At 41.0% G+C, this 20,077-nt stretch overlaps 1 protein-coding gene across 9 annotated transcripts in view; it reads right to left on the bottom strand.

Moving 5' to 3' along the window:
* LOC112068551 (arfaptin-1) overlaps positions 1-13,916 on the bottom strand; it is a 33,792-nt gene extending 19,876 nt beyond the window's left edge. For 2 of the 9 annotated variants that reach the window (XM_024135703.2, XM_024135707.2), the window contains exons 1-3: positions 13,729-13,836; positions 10,934-11,352; positions 6,843-6,941 (exon numbers count right to left, since the gene is read on the bottom strand). In XM_024135703.2, coding sequence (XP_023991471.1) covers positions 6,843-6,941; positions 10,934-11,350 — 516 coding nt within the window. In that variant the 5' untranslated portion in view covers positions 11,351-11,352; positions 13,729-13,836. Of the gene's footprint in view, positions 1-6,842; positions 6,942-10,933; positions 11,353-13,326; positions 13,344-13,728 lie in introns of those variants that run through there. The other 7 variants (XM_024135705.2, XM_024135704.2, XM_024135706.2 and 4 more) reach the window with 7 other exon arrangements.
* Positions 13,917-20,077: the final 6,161 nt, after the last annotated feature.

The raw sequence follows: 20,077 nt of genomic DNA, 5'->3' as shown, positions 1-20,077 counted from the left end.
TGGTTTGCTTAATAAGGAATTTTTAATTATTCATACTTTTACTTTTGAAACGTAATTATATTTTAGCAACTACCTGTACTTTTGATACTTAAGTATATTTAAAAACGAATACTTTTACTCAAGTAGTATTTTACTGGGTAACTTTCACTTGTACTCGAGTCATTTTCTATTAAGGTATCTTTACTTTTACTCAAGTATGAACATTGAGTACTTTTTCCACCACCACCAATGAGTTTGACCTAAGTTGATGCATTCTCACGGTTTACAGAAACTGAACAATCGCAGAATTTAAATTATCAAAAATGTGCCCATACACAGACATCGAAAGCGTTAGACTGTCACGAAATGGAACTACAATCTTCACCAAGATAAAAAAAAATAATACTTCTGACAACTGAAGGACTTCAAGAAACAAGTGTCCTGCACAGGTTTTATGAGAATAGATTTTCCTTTTAAGTACATTCTGCTTGCTTCCTCTCAAATCACCATGAATCACACCAGCGGCCTCAAAGCTATTGGCTGACGTCCAGTGTAAGAGATCAAGTTGCCACCATCGGGCAACACATTGGAATTTACTTTAAAAGGGAGATGACACATCATGACAATGTTCTGTAAATAACATGATTCGTATGACATTAAAGGACATCATTTATATTTAGCTCTAGTTTATCACTTACGGGAGTGATTCGGATGCGTTTCAAAAGCCACTGCCAACTTAACTATAGCCAATGCTAACAGAAAAAAAACTAAGTGATAGGGGTAAGATCCACATGTTCAGAATGTGTGGCCCAAACACCTAAGTAACCTCAAACCAAGGAGGAGGTACAGTATAAGGAAGGGCACAAACAGTTAGGTGAGCACAGACACATTGTCTTGGGGGCATACGGTCCCAAGGCGGGAGCGTTACTGCTGCGCCAGACTCCGGCACTATGTATTACAATTTATTCCATCATAAAATAGGTATATATGTCAGAGATTTGTAACTGTTCTTAAGGGAAATATAGCATTATTGCTTTCCCCTTATTACACCATATAGCCTAACAAAGCACGGTACGATCCCTAAACATAAATTAGACAGCAAGACCCCAATGGGGCGATGTCCTGTGTGCTTACAATGGTCACAAAAGCCTTACCGTCAGTGACATAAACAGAGGATCGACAGGATTTGAACTGCATGCGACCAATTTTCACAATGTCTGTCTTGACATTCATGTTAATACCATGTACCATCGGTCTGCATTTTCTAACGTGGATAAGTATGATATATTCATCAATCAATACATGATAAACATGGGCATAGATAGAGAGCAGCAACAAAACCACATGGACAACGGACAAGAATAGGCCTATGGTTTGATCCATTACATACGTAGGATTACATGTATACCGGTTAGGCTTAGGTGGTATAACGTATGTACTGGGGTATTAGGAACTAGCCACGGGATGCTTATTCAATGCCGTTGAAATTTTGTTTTACAACACATTTTAATATTTGTAGCTACTTTAAGAAAATACCTGCAGTCAACATGTGCAATACATTAGGAGATTAAGCATATCGCATTCTTCCTTTCACCTATGAACATTATTTTACATAGATTACCATATTTCCCCGGAACATGTTTGTTTGTAATGAACCTGATGACCAGAACTAGAGTTCCTCTGCTGAGATCAGAAAACCTGCCAGAAGGACAACAGTCTCCACAGCACTACACCAATCTGGGCTTTATGGGAGAGTGGCTAGACGGAAGCCACTCCTGAGAAAAAGGAACATGACAGCACGCCTGGAGTTTGCAAAAAGGCATGTGAAAGTCTCAGATCATAAGGCAAAAGATTATGTGGTTTAATGAGACCTGAATGCAAAGTGCTATGTCTGGAGAAACCCAGGCACAGCTCATCACTCGTCTAACACCATCCCTACCGTGAAGCATGGTGGTGGCAGCATCATGCTATGGGGATGCTTTTTAGCAGCAGGGACTGGGAGACTGGTAAGGATAGAGGAATAATGAAATAGAGTCAAATGCAGGCAAATCCTTGATGAGAACCTGCTTCAGAGTGCAAACGACCTTAGACTGGGGCAAAGATTTACATTCCAACAGGACAATGACCCCAAGCATACAACCAAAGCCACGCTGGAATGGCTTCAGAACAAGAATATGAAAGTCCTTCAGCAGTCAAGCCAAAGTCCAGACTTGAATCCCATTGGAAATCTGTGGAAAGACATGAAGATTGCTGTTCACCATAGCTCCCAAACTAACTTAACAGAGCATGAGAAAAATTGCAATGAAAAATGGGAGAAAATCCCCAAATCCTGATGTGCAAAGCTGATACTGACATAGCCAAGATGACTCAAAGCTGTAATTTCCACCAAAGGTGTTTCTACAAAGTATTGACTCATGGGTGTGAATACTTATGCAAGAGACATTTCTGTATCTCATTTTCAATAAAATTAGCAAAAATTTCTAAAAACATGTTTTCATTTTGTCATTATGGGGAGTTAGTGTAGAGGCTATGCATATGTAAAGTATAGGCCTATCCATCTTATCAAAACATAATTAAATCCCATGATGTGAAGCCACAAAAAGAGCTGCTGCTACTGTTTCAAATGCACAGCTGGGGCATCAAATTACTTTAAATGAGGGAGACCAAGTATATTGAAAGCAGGTGTGGTTCCTGAGCAATTCCTAAACAATTAATGCTTAGGGTCATAAAAATGCTTGGCAGGCCCAGTTGCTCATTGTTTTGGCTACCATGGCTATACCCCATAGGATGACAATGCCCACATCCCCAGGGCACGAGTGGCCACGGAATGGTTTAACGAGCTTGAAAACTATGTAATCCATATGCATGGCAGTCACCAGATCTTGACCCAATTGAACACTTATGGGAGATTCTGGAATGGCGACTGACAAAGCATTTTCCACCACCATCAACAAAACACAAAATGATTGCATTTCTTGTGGAAAAATGGTGTCACATCTATCCAATAAAGTTCCAGACACTTGTAGAATCTATGCCAAGGCGCATTAATGCTGTTCTGGCGGCTTGCGGTGGCCCAACACCCTATTAACCCCTAGAGTAATGTCTGCGAACCTGTGGAAATCTAATAAGCATAATATAAAAATCCAAATAAAAATATTTTTTAACCTATAGAAATGCATTAGATGCTTCTCAATCCAACTATGTAGCACTTCCGCATCTGCGGTGAAAGGTGATAGAGTTATGGTCTGACAAACACAGCTTTGAGACATCCCAAAAATCGGTCTTCTCACAAAATTATCTGTAGAGTCCGAACATTTTTGCCTACAAAATATTATGACACCGCTATGGAAAGATGACTCTCATGAACAAAATGGTGTTCTCCGTTTTGCTCTATGGCCTCCACAAGCTGTAGCGTCCGAACAGTTTGTGCTACACACTAAACGGTGAGACTCTCACGAACAAATACATGTTGGTTGTTTGCTCTAGGACGCCCACAGGCCTCAAAAGACTTGTCTGATGGTCAACTGGTACCAGTTTGAAAAAATGTATGTAAGTACACGACATGTGGACACCTGCTCGTTTAACATCTCATTCCAAAATCATGGGCATTAATATAGAGTTGGTCCCCCCTTTGCTGCTATAACAGACTCCACTGTTCTGGGAAGGCTTTCCACTAGATGTTGGAACATTGCGGCGGGGACTTGCTTCCATTCAGCCACAAGATCATTAGTGAGGTCGGACACTGATGTTGAGCGATTAGGCCTGGCTCGCAGACGGCATTCCAATTCATCCCAAAGGGATTCGATGGGGCTCTGTGGAGGCCAGTCAAGTTCTTCCACACCGATCTCGACAAACCATTTCTGCATGGACCTCGCTTTGTGCAAGGGTGCATTGTCATGCTGAAACAGGAAAGGGGCTTCCCCAAACAGTCCACAAATTTGGAAGAACAGAATTTTCAAGAACGTCATTGTACGCTGTAGCATTAAGATTTTCCTTCACTGGAACCAAGGGGCATTTTCCGTCACTGGAACCAAGGGGCTTAGCCTGAACCATGAAAACAGCCCCAGACCATTATTCCTCCTCCACCAAACTGCACAGTTGGCACCATGCATTGCGGCAGGTAGCGTTCTCCTAGCTTCCGAGATACCCAGATTTGTCCTTCGAACTGCCGGATGGTGAAGCGTAATTCATCGCTCCAGAAAAAGCGTTTCCACTGCTCCAGAGTCCAATGGCGGCAAGCTTTACATCACTCCAGCTGACGCTTGGCATTGCGCATGGTGATCTTGGGCTTGTGTGTGGCTGTTCGGCCATGGAAACCCATTTCATGAAGCTTCTGACGAAACAGCTCGTGCTGACGTTGCTTTCAGAGGCAGTTTGGAACTCAGTGCTGAGCGTAGCAACTAAGGACAGACGACTTCTTACACACTACGTGCTTCACCACTGAGCTGTCCCTTTCTGTGAGCTTGTGTGCCCTGCAATTTCGCGGCTGAGCCGTTGTTGTCACTAGACGTTTCCACTTCACAAACACAGCAATTACAATTGACCGGGGCAGTTCAAGCAGGGCAGAAATTTGACAAACTGACTTTTTGAAAAGGTGGCATCCTATGACGGTGCCAAGTTGAAAGTCACTGAGCTCTTCAGTAAGGCCATTCTACTGACAATGTTTGTCTATGGAGATTGCTTGGCTGTGTGCTTGATATTATACACCTATCATCAACGGGTGTGCCTCAAATAGCCAAATCCACTAATTTGAAGAGGTGTCCACATAATTTTGTGTATATGTGGAGACTATTTAGTGCCAAAAATAAGGAGTTAAATACATGTAAAACATATATCTCTCAGATATAGGAGAGACACTATAGAACTAACTTAATTTTGATATTTGTTCCATGTTATTCAATTTATTCGTATGGGCTAATACGTAGCAAGGCCAAATACACATTTTCATCTAATAATTGTTATATATATATATATATATGGTAAAAAATAATAATAAAAAAAAAAAATTATATATATATATATATATATATATATATTATTTTTTTAATTTTTATTTATTATTTGTTTTATTATTATATACTTCAAGGGGTCTCAAAATCAAATAGCAAAATGATCCTTGGTATGACCTTCTTAAAACAATTCCATATAGCTTAGTAGAACCCCCCCTCCCTTCCCCGGCTTAGACAGGACTTCGACTGTAATGAGTTCCTCCTATTTTGTCAGTTACCAGTATGTAGTGGAGCCTAGGTCCATTCATAGTATGTCTTGCAGCGATGTAATCCTTACAAAGACATATCTTTCCAAACGTCATTGTATGTCTCGTAAATTGATGCGACAATAAACAAAGCCGGACACTGCTTGCCTGTTAAAAGCCATGCCAAGGATCGCAGTCTAGATGTCTTATCGCACTGCGACAAACTAAGGTTGAAACGGAATTTCACTGACAACCAATTATCCTCCTCAGAGAGTGGAGGAGAATACCTGCTGCCTGATCCTACTGATTACAACTACAACCATGTAGCTACAGTGGCAAGCTATATGAAATGTAATCCTTTATTGAATAATTGTATAGCACTAGGAATAGGGTTAGACTATCATTGCTGGGGAGATAATTTGGTAACGCTTTACTTGACACTCAGTGTCAACAAGTTATGACATGGTCATAACCATGTCATAAGAGCTGACATAACTTGCCATAACATGGCCATGACCCATATATTTACAAGTGTTTTGACATATATTGCGTTATTGTACAGCTGGTTATGACACCTACATAAATGTGTCAAACCCCACATTTATTTTTTAAATTATAATTTTCAGCCAAGAAGTTTCCTTTCGCTTGAATGTTTGTTTCTTAAATCCTTTGTTGTTGTAATGAACTCTTTACAGTTATGTTTTTTCATCATATTTTAAAGAACTTGTAGAAAATACACTTATAAATGCAAAATGCATTATGACCATCCTGTGTCACTTTACTTGGACTAAGAACATACAACTTGACAATGTCAAAAAGCATTATGACCATCAATCATAAACACCAGATAGGCCTATCACGTAAATGTCCTTAAATCAGTCATCAGTTACAAAGAGGGTGTCTTGTCCTGCTCCTGAAATCTGCTCCTGTATTCATCAGCAACTGAACATTGGGGTAGGAGCATGTCTGACATCAATGTGTGCACAATAACAATGATAATTTTATATGGTCAATTTCCCAAAAAATAACATAACATAAACATACTGTTGACAGTACACTATGGTGCAATGTAATAATTTTGCCTTGTATGGTAGCTTTTGACACTCATGTAGGTGTCATAACCAGCCATAAAATAAAGCAACATACTGTATGTCACAACAGGTCTAAATATATGCACTATGACCATATTATAAACAGGTTGACAATGACGCTGGGTGTCAAGGTATTTCTTGGCCAATTTATCCATCATCACATTTGTGATTAAAAAAAATATTTTTAACAACAGCAATGGAAGCCAAGCCATCTGTGCCTTACGAATGACCATAGAAATGCCAGTCAGTGCAGGGCTATTCATTATATGGAGGCTGGTGTGGATCTGACTTGGGGAAACTGCTGATTTCGACATGTTCCCGGAAATAAAATAAACTCCTTTTGTAAAGCTTGGCTGTAAGCTCAAGCACCGTTGTGTATCCAATTGCCCAATCGATCAGTGCATTATTCCACTGGCTCCGATTGCAATTCATTCTGTCTTCATTATTGTCGCAATAATGTGGTTCCCTTTCAAGTAAAAAATTCAAGTGCAAACTCAGTTTTGCGAAGCAGTGCGTGCATGTAATTATATGTAGTGAGTGAATACAGTGCCAAAAAGGCGGCCCTGTCCAGCCCTTACCCTGAATACATCCTCGTGGCTCTCCTCCTGGTCTCCATTGCTGGTGACCGATATCTCTGCCGCAGGGCTCCTGTGGACCTCCTCATCCATAGTGCTGTCCTGCAATCACAAACAGCTACGGTAAGAGATTAACACAGTGTTTCATACATTGCATGAGACTTACCTCAATTTCCTCTTCCAAGTGTGCTCTGTGCAAGAGTGAAGCTGTAGGCCTATGCTTTTAACCTAACGTTTGTCTGGAAGAGTAAGCAGAGGGGACTCTATCAACAGAATTTGATGACTATGGGCTGCCATCTTGTGGTCACTGCCACCAGAAGTGATGAACAATTAATTGAGATAACATCCTGCAGTAAAAGGGTGGTTTTTAAACAATGTATTAAGCTCAAGCTGAGTTATTGCATAAAAGGAGATCAGTCAACCTTCAGAGAATTACACAAGATACCTCACATGCAAGCTCACCTGACCTCTTCACACAGCAAGAATAATTGGAAATCTTCAAATGGTTTTTAGAGCCTTGGAGCTAGCCATCACTGCCCTGATTGAGCAGTATCAAATATTTCTTGCAACCAAATTAACAATTTCTACTCTACATAAAAAGAACTGGAATCAACGCATGGTCCTTCGGTTGTTCCAAAGATCCACCCGGTCTCCATGGCAATGCTTTTATGAGGGCCTCTCCCAGGCCATTCCAGGTCTGCCACAGTTATCAGGGCAAAAAAATCCAACCATCTCTTTAGTCCTTTAGGATTGAGATGCTGTGCTGTGACGGAGTAACATAGATTTTCAAATTGCCTCTCATTACCTCAGACAAAGCAGAACTATCTGGGTCAAGCAGAGTTCTTGTACTGTTTCATATTTATAAACTAGGACTCCTCCAAGGAATCTGGGCAAGGAAAATACAACAAACACGAGGGTGAAGCCGCTGTCAGTCAACATACAAAAAAATTGTCCACACCAGACCAAACAAAAGTTCCAGTTGTCAAAACAGATAGGGCTAAATGTCTGGTATGATATTGTTAAGAAGAGAGTCAAAGGGCAACCCTTCAAGCCATTTACACACTTCAGTCACCTATAGGGAGAATATGTAGGACTGTGAGAAGTGTGACGAGCACATTTACACCTTCTCCCACAGAACCACACTGACTGTCTGAGTCACTGTCAGAAGAGGCTAAAAATACAAATGGACGTACTTGCTAAAGCAGCAACACCAACCCTGTTCATGCAGAATGAATTGTGTCGGGCAATTAAGCATGAATCTGTTTTTGTCTAAAGGCTTTGCTTAAACCATGGGTCAAGAAGAGCTACAATTTTAATTTAAAAAGTATTCAGTGAAACAATTCCAAATTCTCTATAGGAAATGAAAAGTTATTATTAGGCTATAGTCTGTCGGTAGAAAACCTCATGACATTATCATTGACAAGACCCATGTGGAATTACTGTAACAGTGGTTAATAATTTGCCTTTTGATGCCTGCTATAAAATGTAATGGACATAGGAAGCTGTATTACATCATTAAGTCAGGCTTCGACACATTGGCTTACAACACCACCATAACTTCCTCTTGGAAGTTGGACACAGTAGAATGCTGTTCACACATCACACTTAAACAAAAGCCCGAATGACAAAAGCTTTGCATTTTCTGGGCCAGGATACCCAACTTGGCGTAGCTACGGTGAAAGGCTAGCACTTTTATAGCACTCAGTCCGTATGAAGCTATATTATCGGTGTTTCTAAAACCACTGTGGTCCCCTGCAATTGTCAAGGGTTTATTACTATTTGGAAATACCAAAGTCGAGCATGAACTCCGTTCCTCAGTGGCCTTGGACTGATGTCTAAATAATGCAGATAGGCTAGCGCTAGCATAAATGCATGTATGAGGTGCAGGTAAGCTTCAACTGCTCCATTCACAGACCATGCTAACGAGATCAAGCAGTGCTAATGCTAACATCAAAATGAGAGGATGAGCCACGCCCTTAAGATTTATAAAATGGCATCACAGAGTGAGCCAAAAATCAACCAGAGAATGGGACAGGTCTGCTTTATGGGAACCAGGTGGGATCAAGTTCATGAACCAAGAGTAGGCTATCTGCTTGTTCAAACCTGGAGGCTACACATTAATTTGTGGCTGCCTAAATATTACTATTATTTCACACTTCACGCAAATGGGAAAATACACTATAAACAAGTGCAAACACACAGCACCGCTTTGTTTATGTGTGTGTGTCATTTGGTATGAGCATGAGTACATGAACCGCTCCAGACAACAAAACCTAATAAAAGACTGTTGTGTTGGAGTTTTGGCCTCAATATATTTTGGAGGCTCATCCAGGGAAGAAGTAGGCCCGTATACTTTCTCCTTATTCCGTTGCATTAGGACAAAGCATAGGTCCTAATGCATTTGCAATAGTTCAATAGGATTCAGTGTATGAAGATATTCTCTGTATTTTCAACTTGTTTTAAACATTGCCCAGAAACCAGCTCCATAAGCAACAACAAGCTTCATAAAATTATTTGGACTGCTTTGGCAGCGGAGTGTGTCAACGGTGCAGAGAGCACCAGGTATCAGATAACACACAACATGAATATTTAAAAAGGCCACAAGACACCCACATGCAGGCAGGCAACAGAGACATCCACAGGTAGGCTTGTCTAACTGTTGAGGTAGATAAGACAGACTCCCGTCTATCTGTCCTCCCAGAGTATGAGTTGTAACAAGTCATCGGGGAGTTGTTGGGTATACCAGTGTTCACACAACTGTATTGATAGACACCTGACAACCTCAACAACTACCGGTATATCTAGACCTAGATTAAATACATTTGTTGGCAAAAGCCAATAGCACTACCAATTCCTGAAGATCAAACAGACTGGTTACAAGACACAGAAATGGTTCTAAGGTACTGAAAGGGTGAACATGGGGGCAATGTTTGGCATAACAGAGAGACAGAGCTCAGGCCCCTGGAGTTCAGTAGCCTGGAAACTAGCTAACAAGTGGGGGGAGGGAAGGATAACAACAGCAGCCTCCTGATCAGCTGAGCTGAGGGAGGAAACCAAGTCTCGCTTCTTAAAGAGCAAACGGGGCTTACTAGCAAGACGGGTACAGTGATTGCATAGTATGTGACTACTTCATGCAGCCTTTCTATAAAATAAAAAGAGGCAGTTGGAATGAAGCAACAACACTCCAACATAGCATCACCACCTGAAGCACAATTACTCATTCGACGTTGGGAACGACCTAAGGGAATCTGCATCGAACTAACAGCTTGGAGTGGTCGAACACAACAGCAATGGATCTGACATTGACTGGAAACGGAGGAAGCAGTCCAAATCCTTCCGCCTACAGCGATGACCCAGCCATGTGACAGGCCTATTCAATTCAGGGTGCTGTATCCACACAACACAGGAAACACTGGGTTGGATTCTTATAATTGCAGGGAACAGTCACACATACAGGCCACACCATGGCTAGGATGGGGACAATAGTGTCACTACTGCACAAAGGTGGCTACAGGCTGGTATGCTGAGACTCAAAGGCAAACATAACATCATGGCATGTACCTGTAAACACAACTCAATTAAAGTTAATCAATAAAAATACAAATTAAATTAAACAATTGTATTGGCATTAGGCGGAGAATGCATGCAGGGGAATTCACAGGAAGCATAGGCCATCACCAGCATTTTCACTGGCGCTACCAGACATCACAGTACAACTAATCAGGAAGTACACCCCGTAAAAGACAGTTATGCAAAAGTTACACCAACAACACAAATGCACTAGCCCGTACTCCTACTAGTTGCACCAAGCAGACAAATTTGAAACGTAAGGGGAAGGCACCAACAACCAAAAGGGTTCAACGATTAAAGTAAATCAAAAATGTATAATTATTGATTCAGAGCTTTAACTCAAGTTCATGTTGTATTAAGAAATGGTTCATAAACTGCATCAGCATTGGATATCATAATAATAACGATATCCTGAACTATGGTGTAACGCTATCCATGTTTTTGTGACATATAGCAACATGAACCAGAGAGCTGGAATGAATGATTCCCAGAGCTGTTGTCTGCATTGAAGATAAATATGTCACCTTTGTATGAGAATCTTCGTTTTTCTTTGGTGTATCATTATCAGTAGTCACTGTATGGCAATTTTCCCTTTTATGACCGGCATTGTCGGAATGTGCATTGCCACTAGTGCTTGGAACATCATCATCGTGCTCAGCATTCGCACTGTTTTGCGTATTCTCATTATCGCTCTGAACATCATCAATTTGAGCGCCATCGCTGTTCTCAGCATTATCGTTGTCATTTTGAACATCACTGTCGTTTTCAGCTCTGTCACCATGAGGCACTTCATCATTGTTCAGTACATATTCAGTACTATCAAAGCTGTGAGCATCCTCCTCGCTCTCTCTTTGAAAGTCCTCAGTATTCTGAGCCTTCTTAGCTGAATCCATTTGCAGGTCCTGGGCTGGGGACTCAGCCTCAACACTAACTTCGGACATTCCTGAAAACAAACAGATAGGAGGGCATGAATAGGTCCCTACCAGCCACCACATTTAATAACGTAGAGGGCATCGATCCAGGCAGCTACATTGGTGGTCAACACCTCAAGACACAAGATAGCAGTCCTTTCAAGTTATTGATTTGCTGGGGGGACAGAATGTAGCCTAAACTCATGGCACGCGTGTTCGTCTGGTGATTCTGTTTTACTAAGACTTAACAAGGAGTAAAAAAGTGTAATGATATTACACATGCTGAATATTGTTAAGAAGAAATACTAGGCGTATTTTAAATGCAACTCCATAGGGTGGGGTGGCATAAAGCACCTGGGCCACTATTCCAGAGACAAATGTCAATGCACATTCTTGCATACAATGGGAACTGACAAATTAGGTTGGACAGCTATGCTGCTGAATAGGCTAGTTCATCACCACACAATCATTGTTTGTGCAGGGATCTTGACACATGTCTGCAAACGCGATTCCAGGCATAAGCGACATAAGTGGTCGCTTAGGGCCCCGAGCCGCCAGGGGGCCCCGATTGATTTTGTTAGTCATTATCACTCAGATATCAAAACATGGCATAAGTCAATACAAAATTATTAGGTCACGGTGATGGTATGAGGGCCAGTTTGGGAATTTAGCCAGGACGCCGGGGTTAACACCCCTACTCTTACAATAAGTGCCATGGGATCTTTAGTGACCACAGAGAGTCAGGACACCCGTTTAACGTCCCATCCAAAAGACAGCACCCTACACAGGGCAATGTCCCCAATCACTGCCCTGGGGAATTGGGATATTTTTTTAAGACCAGAGGAAAGGGTGCCTCCAACACCACTTCCAGCAGCATCTGGTCTCCCATCCAGGAACCAACCCTGCTTAGCTTCAGAAGCAAGCCAGCAGTGGGATGCAGGGTGCTATGCATGTTTATCTCCTGGTAATACCACAAGACTGTGGCTCCAACTGCAAAACAGTCCTTCCTGTAGATTACCAGATATTAGACTGTATACGTCATGGAAAAAGGAATTTAAAAAAACAGATGTAAGGAGGCAAAAAATATGACCATTTAGACCTCTGAACAGAGAACATTATACTCTTCCTCAACATTTTACTCATTATAACATTAAAGTCATGTTTTACTTTAAAATGAGGGTGCTGATGCATCCTGTTCAGTTAAGGACAAGATTGGCATGATGTCTTGAACCAAATATAAAAAATCTATCCGAGGACTAATGAAACTGTTGTAAACAGAAGGAAAGCTGATAATGTTGACTATGGTTGTTATTATCAACCAATTCAAGCGTGACAGAATTTAAGCATGCAAATTAGATTTAAAAGTTTAACACTTGATTCTATAACAGAGGGCGTTGGTGACCTAAATGTCTGACTTATATAGTAGAGAATAATGAAAGAAACTAGGGAAGATCGTTTTGCATGGCACGGTGCCCCGGGCGGGTGGATATTATTTGGAATCGCCAATGGAGTGTATAAATAAATAAATATATCCAAACGCAAAACGAACTCACCAACCGGACTAAATGTCATAATGGACACGTAAACGGTAGTGAGTTCACTAGTTTGCAATCTTAAAAAAGAGGACATGCTAATTTGTAGCCATTTATAAAGTTCCCATTCATATGTGGTTCTCCTCTCATTTATTGAATGAAAATAAAACTATTGGCTAACTTTTAATTGTTTGTAACTAAACCCTAAAAAGTTGCATGGCTTCGCTGCTAGCATTCCACTCTAACAAAGCAACACTAACTTTTGATTTAAATAGTACCTAACCGCTACCTAGCTAACGTTAAAATATTTCTTAGTTAACCAGCTAGTTAGAAACATTAACTTAGACAACATTGAAACGTAGCTGGCTAACTAGCAGGTACAGTAACAGTTGCCTGCTAGCTGTAACGTGACTGTTAACTATGAATGACAATGTCGACAGTCAGTCAGAAGAACGTCGTAACATGTTGCTTAACCTTGGCTGTGCCACTTTCTGCATTTGTCCAGCTGAGTACAATCACCAAACGCGGAAACCAGCGATGACACGAGCGCTAACTTTTTCTACATATAAATGAGATCGCGAGTCCCATAGGGCGGCCCAGCGTCGTCCAGTTTAGGGGAGAGTTTGGCCGGGTAGGCCGTCAGTGTAAATAATAATGTGCTCTTAAATGACTTGCCTAATTAAATAAAGGTTACATAAGAACAAAAAAACAGCTAGCTAAGTCACAAGGCACCACAGATTCACGAGACACTGTCATAGACCGTCACTGGCTAGCTAACTAAACTTGGCTATTTAGCTAAAGTTAGCTATTAGCTTGACTGCTTGTTGTTGTGCTGAAACACTTATATATGCAACTAATAATGGTCAGAAAATGCACCTGCAGCTTTTGTCCGGACCTTTATCTCTCTGTGTTTCTTGGTGCAAAAGGTTCCACTCCCGGGATTTGGGAAGAAAATACAGCCAGCTTGCTACTCACAGTATAAAATGTAATTCAGCGCCCATTGGGTCTCGGTGTCCCTGGCCTGTGTGAAGCTACCCACAATAAGGACAACAGTGGAATTTGCGGTTCGCATTCAAAATAAAAGTTCCCCATTGAAACTGATCCAAACGGATACAAATAGTGGAATATTACTAGATAATGCTAAACAAGGTTGGAATGTTGTTATATAACTTAAAAATAAATACAATACATAATTCATTTGACAATAAACAGTAAAACAAACTATTAAAATAGCACTGTGTATGTATTAGACTGCATATTTACATTAGGGGCATACATACACTGAGTAAACAAAACATTCGGAACACCTTCCTAATATTGAGTTGCATCTCCTTTTGCTCTTAGAACAGCTTCAATTCGTCGAGGCATGGACTCTACAATGTGTCAAAGGTGTTCCATTGGGATGCTGGCCCATGTTGATTCCAATGCTTCCCACAGTTGTGTCAAGTTGTCTGGGTGTCCTTTTGGTGGTAGACAATTCTTGAAACACACGGGAAACTGTTGAGCCAGAAAAACCTAGCAGAACTTGGCACCTACTACCATACACCGTTCAAAGGCCCTTAAAAATGTTGTATTTTCCATTCCCCCCTCTGAATGGTACACATACACAATCCATGTCTCAATTGTTATCCAAAACACACAATAGAATGACTGGCGAGGTGATTTCCCACAGTCAAAGTCCTGCAATAAGAGCTATGATGCTAATATTTGTGTAAATTCTATGGAAATGTAATCTGTGGGTGTAACTGAGTAGGCTTATACAGTGCATTCGGACAGTATTCAAACCCCTTGACTTTTTCCACAAAAAAAATTACACTAAAGCCTTATTCTAAAATGTATTAAATATTTTTTTTCCTAATCAACCGAGAAACAATACCCCATAATGACAAAGCTAAATCAGGTTTTTAGACATTTTTGCAAATGTATTAGAAGTAGAAAACATACCATCCTTATTTACAGTACATACAGTTCAAGTCGGAAGTTTACATACACTTAGGTTGGAGTCATTAAAACTCGTTTTTCAACCACTCCACAAATTTCTTGTTAATAACAAACTATAGTTTTTGCAAGTCGGTTAGGACATCTACATTTGTGCATGACACAAGACATTTTTCCAACAATTGTTTACAGACAGATTATTTCACTTAAAATTCACTGTATTACAATCCCAGTGGGTCAGAAGTTTACATACACTAAGGTGCCTTTAAACAGCATGGAAAATTCCAGAAAATGATGTCATGGCTTTAGATGCTTCTGACAGGTTAATTGACATAATTTGAGTCAATTGGAGGTGTACCTGTGAATGTATTTCAAGGTCTACCTTCAAACTCAGTCCCTCTTTGCTTGACATCAAGGGAAAATCAAAAGAGATCAGCTAAGACCTCAGAAAAAACATTGTAGACCTCCACAAGTCTGGGAGCAATTTCCAAACGCCTGAAGGTACCATGTTTATCTGTACAAACAATAGTACGCAAGTATAAACACCATGGGACCATGCAGCCATCATACCGCTCAGGAAGGAGACGCGTTCTGTCTCCTAGAGATGAATGTACTTTGGTGTGAAAAGTCCAAATCAATCCCAGAAAAACAGCAAAGGACCATGTGAAGATGCTGGAGGAAACAGGTACAAAAGTATCTATATCCACAGTAAAACGAGTCCTATATCAACATAACCCGAAAGGCCGCTCAGCAAGCAAGAAGCCACTGCTCCAAAATCGCCTTAAAAAAGCCAGACTACGGTTTGCAACTGCACATGGGGACAAAGATCGTACTTTTTGGAGAAATGTCCTCTGGTCTGATGAAACAAAAAGAGAACTGTTTGGCCATAATGACCATCGTTATGTTTGGAGGAAAAAGGGGGAAGCTTGCAAGCCAAAGAACACCATCCAAACCGTGAAGCACGGGGGTGGCAGCATCATGTTGTGCGGGTGCTTTGCTGCAGGAGGAACTGGTGCACTTCACAAAATAGATGGCATCATGAGAAAGGGAAATTAGGTGGATATATTGAAGCAACATCTCAAGACATCAGTCAGGAAGTTAAAGCATGGTCGCAAATGGGTCTTCTAAATGAACAATGACCCCAAGCATACTTCCAAAGTTGTGGCAAAAGGGCTTAAGGACAACAAACTCAAGTTATTGGAGTGGCCATCACAAAGCCCTGACCTCAATCCTATAGAACATTTGTGGGAAGAACTGAAAAAGTGTGTGCGAGCAGGGAGGCCTACAAACCCGACTCAGTTACACCAGCTCTGTCAGGAGGAATGGGCCAAAATTCACCCAACTTATTGTGGGAAGCTTGTGGAAGGCTACCCGAAATGTTTGACCCAAGTTAAACAATTTAAAGGCAATGCTAACAAATACTAATTGATTGTATGTAAACTTCTGACCCACTGGGAATGTGATGAAAGAAATAAGATCTGAAATAAATCATTCTCTCTATTATTATTCTGACATTTCACATTCTTAAAATAGAGTGGTGATCCTAACTGACTTAAGACAGGGAATTTTTTCTCTTATTAAATGTCAGGTATTGTGGAAAACTGAGTTTAAATGTATTTGGCTAAGGTGTATGGAAACTTCCGACTTCAACTGTAAGTATTCAGACCTTTTGCTATGATACTCAAAATTGGGCTCAGGTGCGTCCTGTTTCCATTGATCATCCTTGAGATGTTTCAACAACTTGATTGGAGTCCACCTGTGGTAAATTCAATTGATTGTACATGATTAGGAAAGGCACACACCTGTTTTTATAAGGTCCCACAGTTGACAGTGCATGTCAGAGCCAAAACCAAGACATGAGGTTGAAGGAATTGTCCGTAGAGCTCCGAGACAGGATTTTGTCGAGGCACAGATCTGGGGAACGGTACCAAAACATATCTGCAGCATTGAAAGTCCCCAAAAACACAGTGGCCTCCATCATTCTTAAATGGAAGAAGTTTGGAACCACCAAGACTCTTCCTAGAGCTGGCCGCCCGGCCAAACTGAGCAATCGGGGGAGAAGAGCCTTTGTCAGAGAGGTGACCAAGAACCCAATGGTCACTCTGAAAGAGCTCCAGAGTTCCTCTGTGGAAATGGGATAACCTTCCAGAAGGACAACCATCTCTGCGGCATTCCATCAATCAGGCATTTATTGGTAGAGTGGCCAAATGGAAGCCACTCCTCAGTAAAAGGCACATGACAGTGTTTGCCAAAAGGCACCTAAAGACTCTCAGACCATGAGAAACAAGATTCCCTGGTCTAGAGATTGAGCTCTTTGGCCTGAATGCCATGCCTCACGTCTGGAGGAAACCAGGCACCGCTCATCACCTGGCCAATACCATCCCTACGGTGAAGCATGGTGGTGGAAGCATTATGCTGTGGCGATGGCTTTCAGCGGCAGGGACTGGGAGACTAATCAGGATCGTTATGTGATATTTCATTTTTTTTTTTATAAATACCTGTGCAAAAATGTCTAAACCTGTTTTTGGAAAAAGTGAAGGGATCTGAATACTTTCCGAATGCGCTGGATATTTATGTTCCCAATGCAATTATGCAGTCTAATACATCCACAGTGGAATTGGAATTTGAAAAAAAATTCTTAGTGAATTCATTATTGTATTTATTTATAAGTTACATTTCAACATTCCAATTTTGTTTGGCATTATCTAGTCCAAATATGGCATTATTCCACCCTTTGTATCCGTTTGGATTAGTTTCAATGAGCAACTTTTATTGTGAAGTTGAACAGCAAATTCCAATATCGTGGCTCATCCTTGTTGTGGCAAGTTTCTAGTGATGGGCATTCCGGCTCTTTTCAGTGAGCCGGCTCGTTCGGCTCAGCTCGACAAAAAGAGCCGGCTCTTTAAGTTCCCAAACGGCTCTTTAAAAAAGATATGTTTTGTATTTTTTCAAGTCAAACAGTTTGCGACAGTTTGACTATGATTGGTGATAAAACAATTCTAATTAAATTATTAAATGAAATCATACCCTACCTTAACCACAATGTATTTAAAAATGCATTGGTTTGTTATGAAAAATAATGCTATTAAACATTTGCATTTAAAGTAGAACTTTTTAATGTATATAAACAAAGTGCATATAAATCTAGCCATTCAAAACAAATACAATCTGAACAGCATAATAGAATAGTGCACCATATCAAAGAAAAATAAATAACAATTTGAAAAACTGCAGCATCCCACAAATTGAAATAAATGTAAAAAAGAAGGATGCTATTACACATGTGCATTTAAAGTATACATTTTTAAATGTATATAAACAAAGTGCATATAAATGTAACAATTCAAAACTAATACAATCTGAACAAAATAATAATAGAATATTGCACTGGGGTGGCAGGTAGCCTAGTGGGTAGAGTGTTAGACTAGTAACTGAAAGGTTGCAAGATCAAATCCCCAAACAGACAAGATAAAAAATCTGTTGTTCTGCCCCTGAACAAGGCAGTTAACCCACTGTTCCTAGGCCATCATTGAAAATACGAATTTGTTCTTAACTGACTTGCCTAGTTAAATAATGGTTAGCAAAATAAATAACAATGTGGGAAACTGCTCATCCCACTTATAACATTAAACTGGTCCCTCTCTTCTTCACTGCCATGTTATAGCCAACAGCAATGCTGACCATATTTTGCTTTTATGAGAGATTTGCATTCAGAAATGCAAGCTGCCTCACTTTCGAGGGGCTGATGCGGTTTCTTCTCTCAGTAATTATTTGTCCCGTTTTCCAGAAGACCCTCTCAGAGGGAACAGATGTGGCCACTATGCAGAGTCTCCCTGTCATGACTTTAGTAAGCCGTGGGTAGACAGAGGCCTTGTTCTTCCACCAGCTCAGAGGATCTGCTGATCTTTGTAGGAGGGGCTCCTCTAAATAGGATCGGACCTCCATTATGACATCTGCTGAGGGATTCCTTCGTGCTGCATCCCCAGTTGCTCTCTCGTCAAACAGCATCCAAACAGCAGACATTTGTGGCACTACTGCTGGTGCTTCTGCTCCATTTGATCCCTCTTCTTCCTGTTGCCCTGGTGCCTGAGCCAGCTTACTGCTGGGGATGTCCCTTCCTGCTGCTGAGGTTGTTCTTTGAAGAGCCTCATCAATCGCTCTGGCATCACTGAAGGCTAACTTCTTAAACCTGGGGTCAAGTGCAGCGGTTTCTGATAGCACGTGATTATATTCCATTCTGTGGAACTTTCTCTGTCACATGTCCAGTGGTTACATTTGCTTCTCTCTGGCGGCTGGCTGTGATTCGCTGCAGACCCACGGGAGTATAATTTTTGAGGCTGTCACATAGCTGAAAAGAGAGAACACTAACTTATTAGTTCAGGTTCATGTTTTGTCTACTGATACTACATTCTCATCTACTGCTCATATACATATATAATACTGGATTAAATAATGATGTAGTAATAACTGCTTACTGTACCTTTCTCCACTGATCTCCACAGTGACCTGCTCAAAGGGTTCCAGGACTCTGAACACCTCCTCCACCACCTTCCATTCCTCTAGCGTCAGAGCATCAACAGGTGCAGTGACAATGGCCAGGGTAGAGATGATGGCATCCTTTGACTCAAGAAACCGCTTCAACATATAAAATGTTGAATTCCACCTTGTAGTGCAGTCTTGTTTAGGCCTCAGCTCAGGCATCCCCATCTGGCGTTGTGTAGACTTCCGTTTTTCAGCACCTACTGCTTTCACTTTGTCCACAGTGGGCTTCATCACGTTCAGAGCATCTCTTACAATCAGGTTGATTGTGTGGACAAGACATGGATGATGGGTCCATTTAAACATTTTCATGGCTTTGGTTATGTTAGCTGCATTGTCGCTAACACAACAGACCACTTTTCCATCTACTTGCCATTCTCTGGCCAGTTCCTCTGCCAAATTCTCTGAGGTGTGTCTGTCGCTGAACTCAAAGCAGTCCAGAAGACAGCTAGACATCGAAAAATCTACAATGAAGTGACATGTAACCGACATGTAAGAAGTGGTTATTTTAACTGTGTGGATACATCTCCACGTGTGGAGGTGCTGGCTCCACCACTATCACTAGCAGGCCCGCTAGTTTCTCGAAGCTCGGCTACAGCTAGCTTCACAGTTGGGTGCACAGTTCGCATATGCCGGTGTAGGTTGTTCGTAGAACCGGCTTTATATGAGATTTTGTTTTGGAAAATTCTACACTGTGCTCTAACATTGTTTACTCATTATTAAAATGCATTCAAATGCTACTGTGCTT

Source organism: Salvelinus sp. IW2-2015, unplaced genomic scaffold (assembly GCF_002910315.2).
Source record: "Salvelinus sp. IW2-2015 unplaced genomic scaffold, ASM291031v2 Un_scaffold563, whole genome shotgun sequence".
In the NCBI taxonomy this organism is placed as follows: Eukaryota; Metazoa; Chordata; class Actinopteri; order Salmoniformes; family Salmonidae; genus Salvelinus; species Salvelinus sp. IW2-2015.
Note: the sequence above shows the minus strand (reverse complement) of the source record. Positions and strands in the feature narration are given on the sequence as shown.